At 34.5% G+C, this 12,797-nt stretch overlaps 1 protein-coding gene across 1 annotated transcript; it reads left to right on the plus strand.

Annotated features, from left to right (window-relative positions):
- The first annotated feature begins 1,195 nt into the window (after nt 1-1,195).
- On the plus strand, nt 1,196-1,573 carry LOC117171124. Its single transcript, XM_033358177.1, has one exon. It carries the CDS (start codon nt 1,196-1,198, stop codon nt 1,571-1,573), a length of 378 nt encoding a protein of 125 aa, XP_033214068.1.
- The last annotated feature ends 11,224 nt before the right edge of the window (nt 1,574-12,797 follow it).

The following is a 12,797-nucleotide window of genomic DNA, read 5'->3' on the forward strand; positions in this document are numbered from 1 at the left end:
ACGTAGAGATATGGATTTGGGACGATGAAGTAGAGAACTGAGGGAGGGTAGGAAACTGGGTAGTGAATGAAGCGGACTAAGAGCATGAAAAGGGGAATGTAAGTGTCACGGGGTGTTTTAAATAGGCAAGAGGACCTGAATGAAAGAAATATAGGAGATATGTGCAAAAAGAGCGACGTACAAGTAGCGTTCTGGAACATGTCAGGACTAAAAAACAAGAATAAAGGATTTTGGGGATCAGTTCAGAAATGGGATGCGATAATGATGAATGAGACGTGGGTTGATGAGAAAGAGTGGACAGGCATAAAAAAATATTACCAAAAGCATATGAGTGGAAGGTGGAAGCAGCAAGAAAGGAGCACGTGAAAGGGAGGGTGACGAACAATAATAAAATGGACAGAGGAGAAAGATGAGAGGCTGGTCCTAATAGGAGGGGATTTGAATGCATGGACCGGGGAACAAGGGGGACAAGTATGGGATAAAGAAGAGGAGAGTGGCGGGATCGTTCATTTGTAACGGCAATACCAGAGGAGATGAAGAAGGTGAATATACGTATGAGGGTATAAGGGACACCGTAATAGATTAGATTGAGGCAGAAGAAAGAATAAGGAGGCCGATTGTTAGAATGGAAATGGGCAGGGAGAGTAAATATAGGATGAAGGAGAATGTAAGAAAATGGAGGAAAGGTAAAATGGAAAAAGGAGAACTCAACAGGAGAAAGAGGGGGCACGAAAGAATTATCAAGGAGAAAAGCTAGTAGGACAAAGAAAGGTATATGGAAGAGGTAGAGAAAGCAGTTAAAGAAGGGAGGGAATGGGAACTGATAAATAGGGGAAGAGGAAGAAGGAAGGATATAAATGAAGAGATAGAAATGAAATAGTGGACAAAGCACTTCAAGGGGCTGCTAGGAGTAGTGGAATATAGGGTATAGGGAGAAGGAAGAAAAGTGGTCGATGGAAACGAGGACATTGAAGACGAGATTTGTATGGATGATGTGAATGAGGCGATTGCAAGGTTAAAAAGTAACAAAGTAACAGGGGAAGATGGCTTGGAAAATGAAGCACTGAAAAATGGAGTATTAGGGATCAGGGAAGAGATGTGGAGGATTTGCAGCAAGGTATGAAAAAGAGAAAAGTAGCCGTATGAGTGGAAGACAGGGCTGGTAGTACCGTTGATTAAGAAAGGAGAAGCGAAAATGGTGGAGGAATATAAAGGTATCACCCTCATGTCCGTGGGACATAAAATTTATGTAAAAGTGCTTACAAGGAGCTTGGAAAGACAGGTGGAAAAGAAGGGAAATATACCCCACAACCAAATGGGTTTAAGAAGAAGGATGGGAACCATAGATAACGTCTACGTGCTCAACTATATAGTCAATAGAAATCAAGGGCGGAAGAAAGGGAAGCTAGTCGCATTTTTTGTTGACAGAATTAAGCATTTAAGCATTAAGAATTATGCATGTAAGGTAGCATTTGACTCAGTTAACAGGAGGGTGTTATGGAAAGCCATGAAAGAGAAAGGAGTAGACGAAGGTTTAATCGAGAGAATAAAAGAAATATTTTGTGGGTACTAATATAAGGGTGAAGATAGGAGATAAGAAAGGTGAGGAATACTGGATAGAAACGGGGCTCACGCAAGTGTGTCTTTGAAACCACTTCTATTTAGTATTCTTCTGGCAGATTTCGAGAAGAGTTTTGAGAGAAAAGGGAAAGGAGGGAGAAAATTAGGAACGGGCAACATGTATTCACTAGCATATGCAGATGACGTAGTGCTATTAGCGGATGATGAAAGAGGTATGATTTTGTTGACGAGAGTGTTCGAAGAATATGTGAGAGAAAAGGGTTTAACAATAAATGTGAACAAGTCTAAGATTATGCGTTCCAGAAATAAAAGAAGTAGGTTAAAGTATGAATGGAAGATGAGAAAGAGATTGGAATACAAGAGATTGGAACACAAGAGAATTGAAAGTTTGCATAAGAGATTTTTGAGATGGGCTTTGGGAGTGAGTTGGAGTTGTCCGGGTTATATGCTGAGGGAAGAAATAGGACGAGAAAAAATAGTGGTGATGCAAGTGAAAAGAGTCTGGTACTTCGAAGAGGATTTAAGAAGCAGAGAGAAAAGAAAAATCGCACAAGCGTGTGCCCGCGAGGTCATGGATAAAGAGAGGAGGGGTAACGTGGGGCATTTAAAGTGGGAGGAGGAGAGCTATGAAATGAGGCGTGAATGTGGTATACAAGAGAGGGGTACAGAGTGGGAGGAAATAGAGAAAGAGATGAAGGCAAGACAAGGTGAGGAAAGATGGGAAAAAATCGCAGATTCAAGGTACAACAGCTGGTACAGAGTTAATAGGGGCAGGGTGAACAAGAGTACCTAAAAAAGATTAAAAACGAGATCAAATGGAGCAGAGTAGTTAGATTCAGCATGGTAGAAGGTGTAAAAGCATGTAGGTATTGAATGAATGAAGAAGAGAATGTTTGTAGAGTATGTAGGTATGATCAGGAAACATGCTTGATTGTGTTAGAGAGTCGTGTAAGAGCGAAGGGGGAGAGGAGAGTACAGAAGAGAGAATTAAATGGATTCTAAATGAAAATGGTCAGGTGGAGGAATGGATGAAGTAGTTACAAGATCTGAGAGAGAGCGCTGGTTGCATAGGAAATGGAAGCCCAGAACAAAGTCGCGAGCGTTTATAAATAATAATAATTATTATTATTAAATTATAAATTATAAATAAATAATGAATATATAATTATATATTATTAAATTATAATAATAAAATAATAAAAGAGCCTCGGTGGCTCAGTTGGTTAGACACTTGGACTTCACCTCAGAGTGAATAAAAATTCAACTCTAACCAAAAATGCCTTCGACATATTGGGCAGTATAAGCCTGCCTTTTTTTATAATAATACAAGTACCTGACGAGTGTGCATCTTGCGTTGGCAAGGTGTTTTCAGAAGATCATTGAACACCCAGATCTGATGCTAAGTTTTATGCTCCAAGGTACTACGTATATGATACCAAAAAAACCAGACGCTCAAAATCCATCTGTCTTTCGACCGATAGCTTGTTTTCCAACAATTTATAAATGTCTTAAAGCTATTATTGCAGATAAGGTAAATTCTCATTGCGACGAGAATGATATTCTTACAGAAGAACAAAAAGGATGTTGTAAAAACTCATGAGGCTGTAAATATCTAGCCACTATAGACGCTGTTGCCATGACTCAAGCTCATGAGCATCAAAGGAACTTACACATGGCATACATTGACTATAAGCAAGTGTTTCCTTCCATGCCGCATGACTATTTGCTTAAAATCTTAAATTTTACAAAATCTGCCCACAAATTATTGACTTCCTAAGCCATGCGATGAGGCTCTGGGGTACAAGAATCAAGTATTTTGATCATGGATAATCAAGGATAACTAGATCAATACGCTTTACGACGGGTATATTTCAAAGAGACTCATTCAGCGCACTATGGTTCTGTTTAGCGTTAAATCCATTGAGAAAAACACGAAACAGCATATCTCATGGGTTCAGAATTTATGATAATGAGGATGGTGATCAAGTGACCCATCTTCTTTACATGGATGGCCTGAAGCTGTACGCTAATTCAGACTAGAAACTGCAGCAAGTGATCGATGTCACAAAGCAGTTTTTCAATGATATCCACATGGAGTTCGGACTAGATAACTGTAGAACAGTGCATTTAATCAGAAGGAATTAGGAATCGCAGAGTTAGAGAACGATTTCAAAAATGACATCGAGGAAATGGCTGCAGGCGAATCATATAAATATCTGGGCATTCTTGAATCTAAGGGTATTCAACATACGATAGTTAAGACAAGCCTAACGACTGCATTCACTACGAGACTCCAATTAATTATGAAGAGTTTTCTCAACTCGGAAAGCAAAACCAGGGCGATCCACACATATGCTATCCCTGTCCTCACGAACTGCTTCGGGCTCATAAAATGGTCTAACACCAACCTTGAAAAGTTAAACAGAATTGTTCGCGTAGAAATGACGAAGTATCGAATGCACCACAGAAATTCAGTGATTGAAGGGGTAGTCCTACCACGACATTTAAGGGGTAGGGGCGTTGTAGATGTCAAAAAACTGCGTGAGTCACACGTTATACAGTTGGGAGACTATTTTAACAGCAAACGAAATGTTGCGCTTTACAGTACCACCTGTCAAGCGGATCTTCAATACACGCCCTTAAATTTGTCCTCAGATAGGGCCTTGAATATCAGGGCAGAAACCATAGAGGAATTAGAAATACAATGAAGGCAGAACGACATCCATGGCGAACACCTCAACACGTTAGATCAAAATGAAGTGGATAGTGAGGCATCTAATAGTTGGCTAAGAAAGTGTGTTCTGTATCCAGAGACGGAAGGATTCGTCATTGCGATACGGGACAAGGTTGTCAGCACCAGGAATTATCGCAAACACGTGTTACATCAAGACGTGGTTGACCGATGCTGATTATGTGGAGATACCAACGAATCCAGCGAGCACATTATTGATGGCTGTCGCGTAATGGCTCAGAGAGAATATACGCATAGACTTAATGATGTAGCGGGCATTATACATCACGAACTTGCCCTAAACCTAGGACTATTAAAAGAATGGATGCCCTTCTATAGATATATTCCAATGCCCGTTTTAGAAAGTGAAGATTACATCTTATATTGGGATGTTAATATCCAAACGGATCATTGCATCCAGGCTAATCGACCTGACATCCTGATGCGAGAAAAAAAGGTGGAAGAGTCTACATAATCGACATTGGTTGTCCGCTCAACCAAAATTTGCAGTCAACCCATACAACCAAGCTCCACAAGTATAGCGAGTTAAGGCATGAAGTAAAGACCATGCGGTGGAATGTGAATCATGCATCTATTCATCCCATTGTGATTTCGGCTATAGGCAATGCGCACGCAAGATGCACTTGACATCTTAAACATTTAGGAGTCAGTAGGGTATTGGCAGCAGGTCAGAGGCGGTTTTATTAAACACATGTCGCATTGTAAGAAACTTTCTTGATAATCAAGAAGCGAGCGACTAAAAACCAGTGGAGTGGCAGATGGTAACTCTAAGAAAGCATCTAGAGGTGACTTACGTCACCTCCAACGCTCGTGGCCGCTCGTAATTTTATACCTACAACATCATCGCAGGAGGTTTCAACCATCGTATTAAATTATTTGAATTAACTTATAACATTCTACTCTCATCAGTCACTTGACTTAGTCCGTGGCTATGATGTATAACCGGGGTTACCCGAGTAAAAGTTGAATAAAAATACTGGAATAATATTTATCAATGTGTTTTAAGTTTTTATGGAATGATTTCAAAAGATTATTGATACTTCAAATTTTCCACAAAATATAGGGTCAAGATTATTTCGATGTTTCAATGCAAGTAATTTCTTACTGTTTTTTATGTTATGAACCGATTAACTAACTATTGACTGATTGTTTTTTGTTTTTCAAATGACTGAATATAATTTGTTTTCAATGAACTAACATACATTGGTTATTTGCATCGAGGTTATGTAATTGAATATTGGCTATTATTTTTATGATAAAAATTTATCTTTTGCTTCAAATATTTCAATTACAAGGATTTTGTCTAGTACTTGTGTCCTTGTGAAATAAGTATCTAAATTTGATTTTTAAAATTATATGTACATACATTTAAATGAAAATAATTATTAAATGATTTTTATGTTCTGAACTCATTAATTAATTTAAAGTGATTCTTCTAAAACTTATATTTTCTAGAATCAGTTAAAACCTTATAATTAATTATATTTAAACAAAAACAAGTTCAAGTTTAAAAAATATATAAAGTGAACATTATTTGAATGTTTCAATGAAAATAAATGTTCAAAGCTTTAAATGAATTGAATTTTCAATATAAAATAATTGTTTATTGATTTTTTGTTTTGAAATGGTTTAATATTTATTTATTCTGTTGAAACTTAAAGTTTCTAGAATGATTTTGAAAACAATAAAAATATTCAGAAATTAAAGTTCAAGTTTAAAAAAAATAGAAAGTACCACAATATTGAATATATAATTTTTCAGATTAGCGTCCGCTCCCGGCGAAATCCTGCGGTTGTCCTTATGACAAATTTTTAATTATATATGTATAAAATATAAAAATATAAAAATATAAAATTATATATGTATACTCATAAAAAGATTGAATTACATAAAGATTAAGTTTCAGAAGTTTTCAATTAAGTAACATAAATTAATTATTTAATTAAAGAATTAAAAATTCAGTGCTTGGAGTTTATCCACACTGTGGAATTTCTCCGACCGTTATTATTATCAATTGACAATTAAGCATAATTAATTAATATAATAATATAATTAAATTAAAGATAATTAAAAGTTATGTAATTCAATTTGAGCTATTAATTCCCAAGTGCGAATTTCCGGAGCTCAATACACGGCCCACTGTTGATTCAATTTTGGCATCCAAAGATCGGTTAATGTTATTGGTCCAATATCGGCCTTTTTTCGGCTCAGTGTTGAGCCAGTGCTGACAGCCTATATTGGCTATTTATATTTGCCGATCCTCCACCGTTGCTTGACCCAGTATTGGCACTTTATTGCGCCAAGTCTCTCTTTTAGTACGGGGAACCATGTTTCACGAGGATCAGCCAAAGTCTGGCCCAGTGACGGTACATTACTGGGCTAAGTGTCACTTTTACCACGGCAAACCATGTTTCATTTAAATCGGCCCAATGTTGAGCCAGTGTTGGGCATTTTCAATTACCTTAGCGCTATGTATGAGGATCTTGTGGACTGGCACAGGCATATAGAACCAACTATATAAGATGACATAAAGTTTTGCAGTTTGCTGGAAATATTCTCCGAATTTGATAATGTCTATTCTCTTTCCTGATGCCATAGGTTTGAAAATAACGCCGAATTTTTCGATTAATACTTTGTCAACTCCGATGATACTTGAAATCAATTCAGGATCTTCAAAGATTTGTTGATTTGTTGAGATAACGAAGCCAGCGAAGGTGCGCTGCCTTGCAGGGGTAAGTGGGGATTTGTCAGGGACAGTTTTTGGTGTTTTAATTAATTTGTTCAAGTTTATGGATGGAATGCGACCTCTCTGAATTAAATGACCATTAAATTTGAACTCAGGGATCCGAAAAGCAAAATCATTGCTTTAAAATTTTGCATTCACTCATTAGCCAATTCCAGTAAATTATTCCAAAAATTTTGTTAAATTTATACAATTTATACATACCATGAAGCGCATCCAAGCATGTAGTGTGGAGAGACCAAAAGATAAGATTTTGATCTTCACAGAAAAGAGTTTGATTTTTTCCAAATTGTTCATCATGGAGGGCTTTGCGGATCGTATATAACATAACGAAGATGACGGTGTTCCAGTAAGCTCTTGGAAAACCTTTCCGTCAACCACACGGAGAAAAATAGATATTGATAAGCAGATATTAAAAACTTTGATATTTAACCATAATATATAGATATTACGGCACACTATCTAATATCTTCTATTCAACATACAAAATATTAAAGGGCAATATCTGTTTATATTGAAAGTATAAAATATGTGATATTAACAGTTAATATCTAAGATATTAAAAAAGCTCAATTTTATCGGAGCAAGGTCGCTGACATGTGGCGTGGCGACAAAAGATTTTGTCTGTATCTTGAGCTTTCATCGTGTGTATTGTGGTTTTTCGGATATCTATTGAACTATAAGTTTTGGTGGAAAATGGATTAAATGTTTTTGGATATGTTATAATTTTCTCAAGAAAATGAGGACTCAGCTACAGGCATCTTTCATATTAGCCTTGAACAGTGTGTTATCTGTTTAACACAAAAATCTTATAATTATGCAAAAAGCCGAATGCTTGAGGATTCGGATTTTCAAAACAGAGGACTGTGATATTAACATTCTTTTGCATTTTACAGAAAATGGCATGCTTTACAGGTAATTTTTGCACAATTAAAAAATATTTCTTGAATATCTAAGATTCTGCCCTTTAATATCTTGGATATTGTCAGCTAAAATCTTCTTTTTAATATCTACGGATGCTCTACTTCAGTATCTAGATTTCTGTCCCATAGTTAAATCGCTAAGATCATCGATTTCTCCTTGAATCTGCTACACTTCAGAGATAGTAGTCTCCTTCGTTTCCTTTACGTAGCGACATCGCATGCTTCTATAAAGTCTTGGTGACCCAGGATGTGGATTTTTCCAAATCGCCAAACATCTACCAATTTCCGTGTCTATCATCTCCAATGCTAACGGCACCATCGAAAAAATGAAGATGGTTGCATCAGATTTACTAGGATCAGTGAAAGATTGGTTGTATGGATTGTGTCCAGATGCCCCATCACATGCATGCTTTGAACTTAAACTCATTAAAAGATTAGGTCTGTCAACTAAATTTTGAGGTATGATTCCAGGTATTTTAATTCAAGCCAGATACTGTGCGATCCAGCAAGGCTTACGAGTTAATACTCACACCCTCTTCCGTTATGATAATATGAGATTCTGGGGGGTAGCACCTTTTTTGGCATCTGCTAGGCTCCTGTAAGGTGGGTAGATATCAGTATTTTTAACTTTCGCTTGAATACGAATAACTTCATACTGATTTTCACTCAATTCGTCAGGCAATTCATCGTGTTCATCATCATCATTTGACAAAAGTTTACTCATGTCATTAGCGATTTTAGTTTTACCAGATGATTGCAAAATACTCAGGAATGCACTCTGTATTTCAGAGTTAGAATAACATTCCTGAATTTTGAGCAGTTTTCCTCTCTTATGTGGTTTTGAGCTATCCTCGAAATCATCTAAAGGTTTTCTCCCGGGACAAACTCCAACGAATTGAACAGAGACATCTGAAAGCAGCCATTCCGCATGCCTGATCCTTAATGTTGTGTTCTTTGTTGCCACTTGTGATCAGGAAATCATAAAGAACTTGCTTTGGAACTTTAAATTCATTAATTTTTAGAACAATGAATTTTATCGAAAATATGGTTTTCGATTCAAACTTATGAAGAAATGATTTGAAACTTACAACTTTTAAAACTTCATAGTACCAGAGATCAGGTGAGAGATAAGCGATCTCATCTATTTAATTTTGAACGATTTTCGCCGGTGTAACCTATTACCTGAGGCTTTTGCGAACTAAAATAAAGCGCCCCCAATTACTCAGGCCAGTTTACGAACTGAAATAGAGGATAGACGGTTCTACTTGAGCGGTCAAACAGGGCGGCATTTTTCCAGTTTGAAAATGTCGGTAGAGAAGATCAGAGTGGGTAATTTCGCGCATTATGCACAATTAAACATTTTGAAAAAATTACTGTTTTTTTGGTATTCAAAGATTAATTTAAGAGCCTATTAATCAAAATTTCAATCATTCTTTAAGTACATACCATTGAAAGATATATAGAATGGTGAAAAATAATAAACATAATTATTGAAAATTAAACTTTTTTCGAAATCCGTTGTTTTTGGGTTGAAAATTGAACTACTTAATTTGTCTTTTTAATGCTTGAAAATTAATCTTTGTAGAAAATTTATTTTTTGTGTTATAAATGTGAGTACAAATGTAAGTTATTTTTAAAAAATATTTGGTAAATTTTCGGAAATATTTTTTTCCGAATTTTTTCGCGGAATTTATAGAAATGTTTAAAAAAATTTTAATATCTTTTTAAATTGGATCAAGAAATTAATATAAAAAAATCTTTTAAAATTTTCGTATAGATCTGAAGAATATTCTTTCATTCTCTTGAAACCTTTCAAAGTTTTAAAAAAGTTTCTAAGCATGTAATTCAAAATCTTTGAAAATCGATTTTTTAAAATAATTTATTTAAAGTTTTTTTAAAGTGAAATTGGACAAATGTATTGAAGTACAGTTCAGTCGAAAGGCTAATTATAACTTTTGTCACGAAAGGTATGAATGCTGATTTAGAAAACAAATTGGACATAACGTAAGTTAATTCTTTTTTTTACACAAAACCTGGACGACTTGGCAGGGTGATTGCATTTTTTTAAATTATATGGAAAAAGTGGAAAAATCATGTAATCTTGCAAATATTGATAGGGTTTTTTAAATTGAAAGATTAATTTCAATGACTCAAAGTCTTATTCATTATTTTAGTAAGCCATGGAAATAAATGGTGGAAATTTAACATCCTTATTGAAAATGTGTGTTTTTTTGTTTGTTCAAAATTCAAGTACACATTTGTTAAATTAGCTGTTTTTGGGTAGAAAATAAAGCTTGTATGAAAATTCCTTTTTTGTATTGAAAATTCAATTAATTGGTTAAAATTTAATTCTTTTATTAAACATTTTGCCTTGAAAATTGAAGTATTTACCAAGAAAATTCTTTGGTTCAAACTGTAACAATTCTATTTTTTATTAGTTTAAGATTAACCTTCTTAGTTGAGTATACTTTTTTATAGAATATTTAACTATTTCTTGAAAATTCGTCGTTTTATAAATATTTTATAAATATTAGGAAGTCTTTGAAACTTTTCAGTTTTAGCACCTAATAAACAAATCTTACACGAAAGATAAAAAAAAATTTATTGAAAAATTGTCAAAGTTCACGATGAAATTTGTTAAGTTCTGTCATTAAAAATTTTCAATGTTTATCAAAAATTACATTTCCTGTCATTGCAAAAATTTGTAAAGCAGGATAAAACGGAAAAAAATGAAATATTACGCGAAGGAAAATTGTAATCGATTTCAATTATTTATTTAAAAACTATTGTATCGATATTCCTGTTCATATTTCGTGTATTTTACATTTACACAACGTCGCATAATAATAAATAATTAGAAAAAGAGACCTTAAAATTTGGTTCTTTAACTTTTCAGAACTGCAGCTTATGAGGATGGCTTTTCCACAGAGTTTCAACTTGTGGGTTTAGCGGAGTGGATAGAACGCCCGACTGCTAGGCGATAGATTTAGGTATATAGATGTAGGTTCGATACCCCGTAGCGTTAGAAATTTTATTTGTAATATAATGTGCAAAATGTAATATATGTATGCAATCTAAACAGGACCATTAATATTTATATTCAAAGTACTCGCAATCAATTAATATTTATTTTTTAATATCTTTTTTGTCATATCCTTAGACCTTAGAGTATAGCAGTATTGATACCCAATGTTGGGCCGACAATGACAGCCAAACCTTAGCTGCCAAGTGCAGGCCATAGTTATCATTCCGCCATTGGCGCTATAATGGCAGCCAAACTTCGGCTATATTTTTGCCGACTATGGGCCAATGTTGGGCCGTATGTAACTTCGCATTTGGGTTGTAGAATAAAAGTTTATTTTTTCTTTGGAATACCTCTTTTACAATTATATAATTTTCCTGATGCTTATAAAGTGAAATCAGTATCTAAATTCATTGAAAAAAAAATACTAGTAAATATATATCTATTTTGTTGAAATTAGTTTTAAAGGTAAGTAATAAATTAAATATATGGAAATGCATTCTCCAATTTTAATCAATTATAATGCAAAAATTACTAGAATGCTTCAATAAAAAAGATTGTTCAATGCTTTTAGTGTTGTGAACTGATGAACGAATTATTAATTGACTCTACTAAAACTTACGATTTCTGGAATTAGTTAAAAATGTTATTAATAAATCAAATTTTTAGAAACGGAAGGTCAAATTTGAAAAAAAATATAAGAAGTAAAAATGATTTGAATGCTTCAATGTATGTATGTTTTTATGTGTGTATGTATGTATGTATGTATGTATGTATGTTTGCAAACATGCGCGTGTGTGTGTATGTATGTATGTATTTATGTTTATGAGTGTGTGTGTGTAGTATATATTTAATCTCTCCCTTTTACGGGTTTGGGGGCCTCCGCTCTCTGTACATAAAATTTACATTCTATCCTTAATCTAAGTTATTAACTGCTTATCTTCTAATGTTTCGCCTTACTTAAAAATAAAATAATAATAATATATGTTGTGACTCTTAAAGATCAAATTCGTACACAAAAATTCCCCAGTGTGCTTACCGTTTCCTCTAGCTAGGATAAATCTACGGAAATTGAAGGTCTTGCGTTAACATGGGAAAAAACCTAGGGACATTTTGGACGTTATTTTCATCATAGAAGTTTGTTCCATTCTCTGTCTATATGCAAAATCCAGAAAAAAGCCTAAACATTTCTACACACACAGGCCTACCAAAAAAAAGTTGGCTGCACGGCACATGTGACTGATTTCATACGCAAAATTGTGAAGGATTTTATGTTTTTGTTATTTTTTCCCGTGTAAATCTATATAATATGAGAAAGCCCTTCAATTTCCCTAGAATTACCCAAGCTAGGGTAAGTAGAAGGCACACTGAAAAATTTCTATGCACAAATTAAGTCTCCACAAGTTGTTGCACTCCAGAATATAATATCGATGTGCCTATTTTCGCGTATACTGTTATAATCAAAATAACGTGCAAGTGATCCCTAGGCTTTTCCCTACTTTTTGCATCTAGGGGAAAACTGTAGGACAAATTCTGAGGTTAATGAATATTGGCCATAATTTGTGTAATAAACGCTTGCAAATGTTTAAAATAACTCATTCCCAATTACATTATTTTTGTAAAGTATTGCAATGTGGAATGAGCGTTTGAATTCTGAGAATGCTTATACTTCATTCCTTAGAATGAAGTATAAAAACAATTTTTTTTGGGTAAATTTTTTTATATTTTTCAACATAATCTCCTTGGAGCTCTATACACTTGGTCAATCGCTTTTCA

The sequence above is a fragment of the Belonocnema kinseyi genome, chromosome 4, assembly GCF_010883055.1.
Source record: "Belonocnema kinseyi isolate 2016_QV_RU_SX_M_011 chromosome 4, B_treatae_v1, whole genome shotgun sequence".
Classification (NCBI taxonomy): domain Eukaryota; kingdom Metazoa; phylum Arthropoda; class Insecta; order Hymenoptera; family Cynipidae; genus Belonocnema; species Belonocnema kinseyi.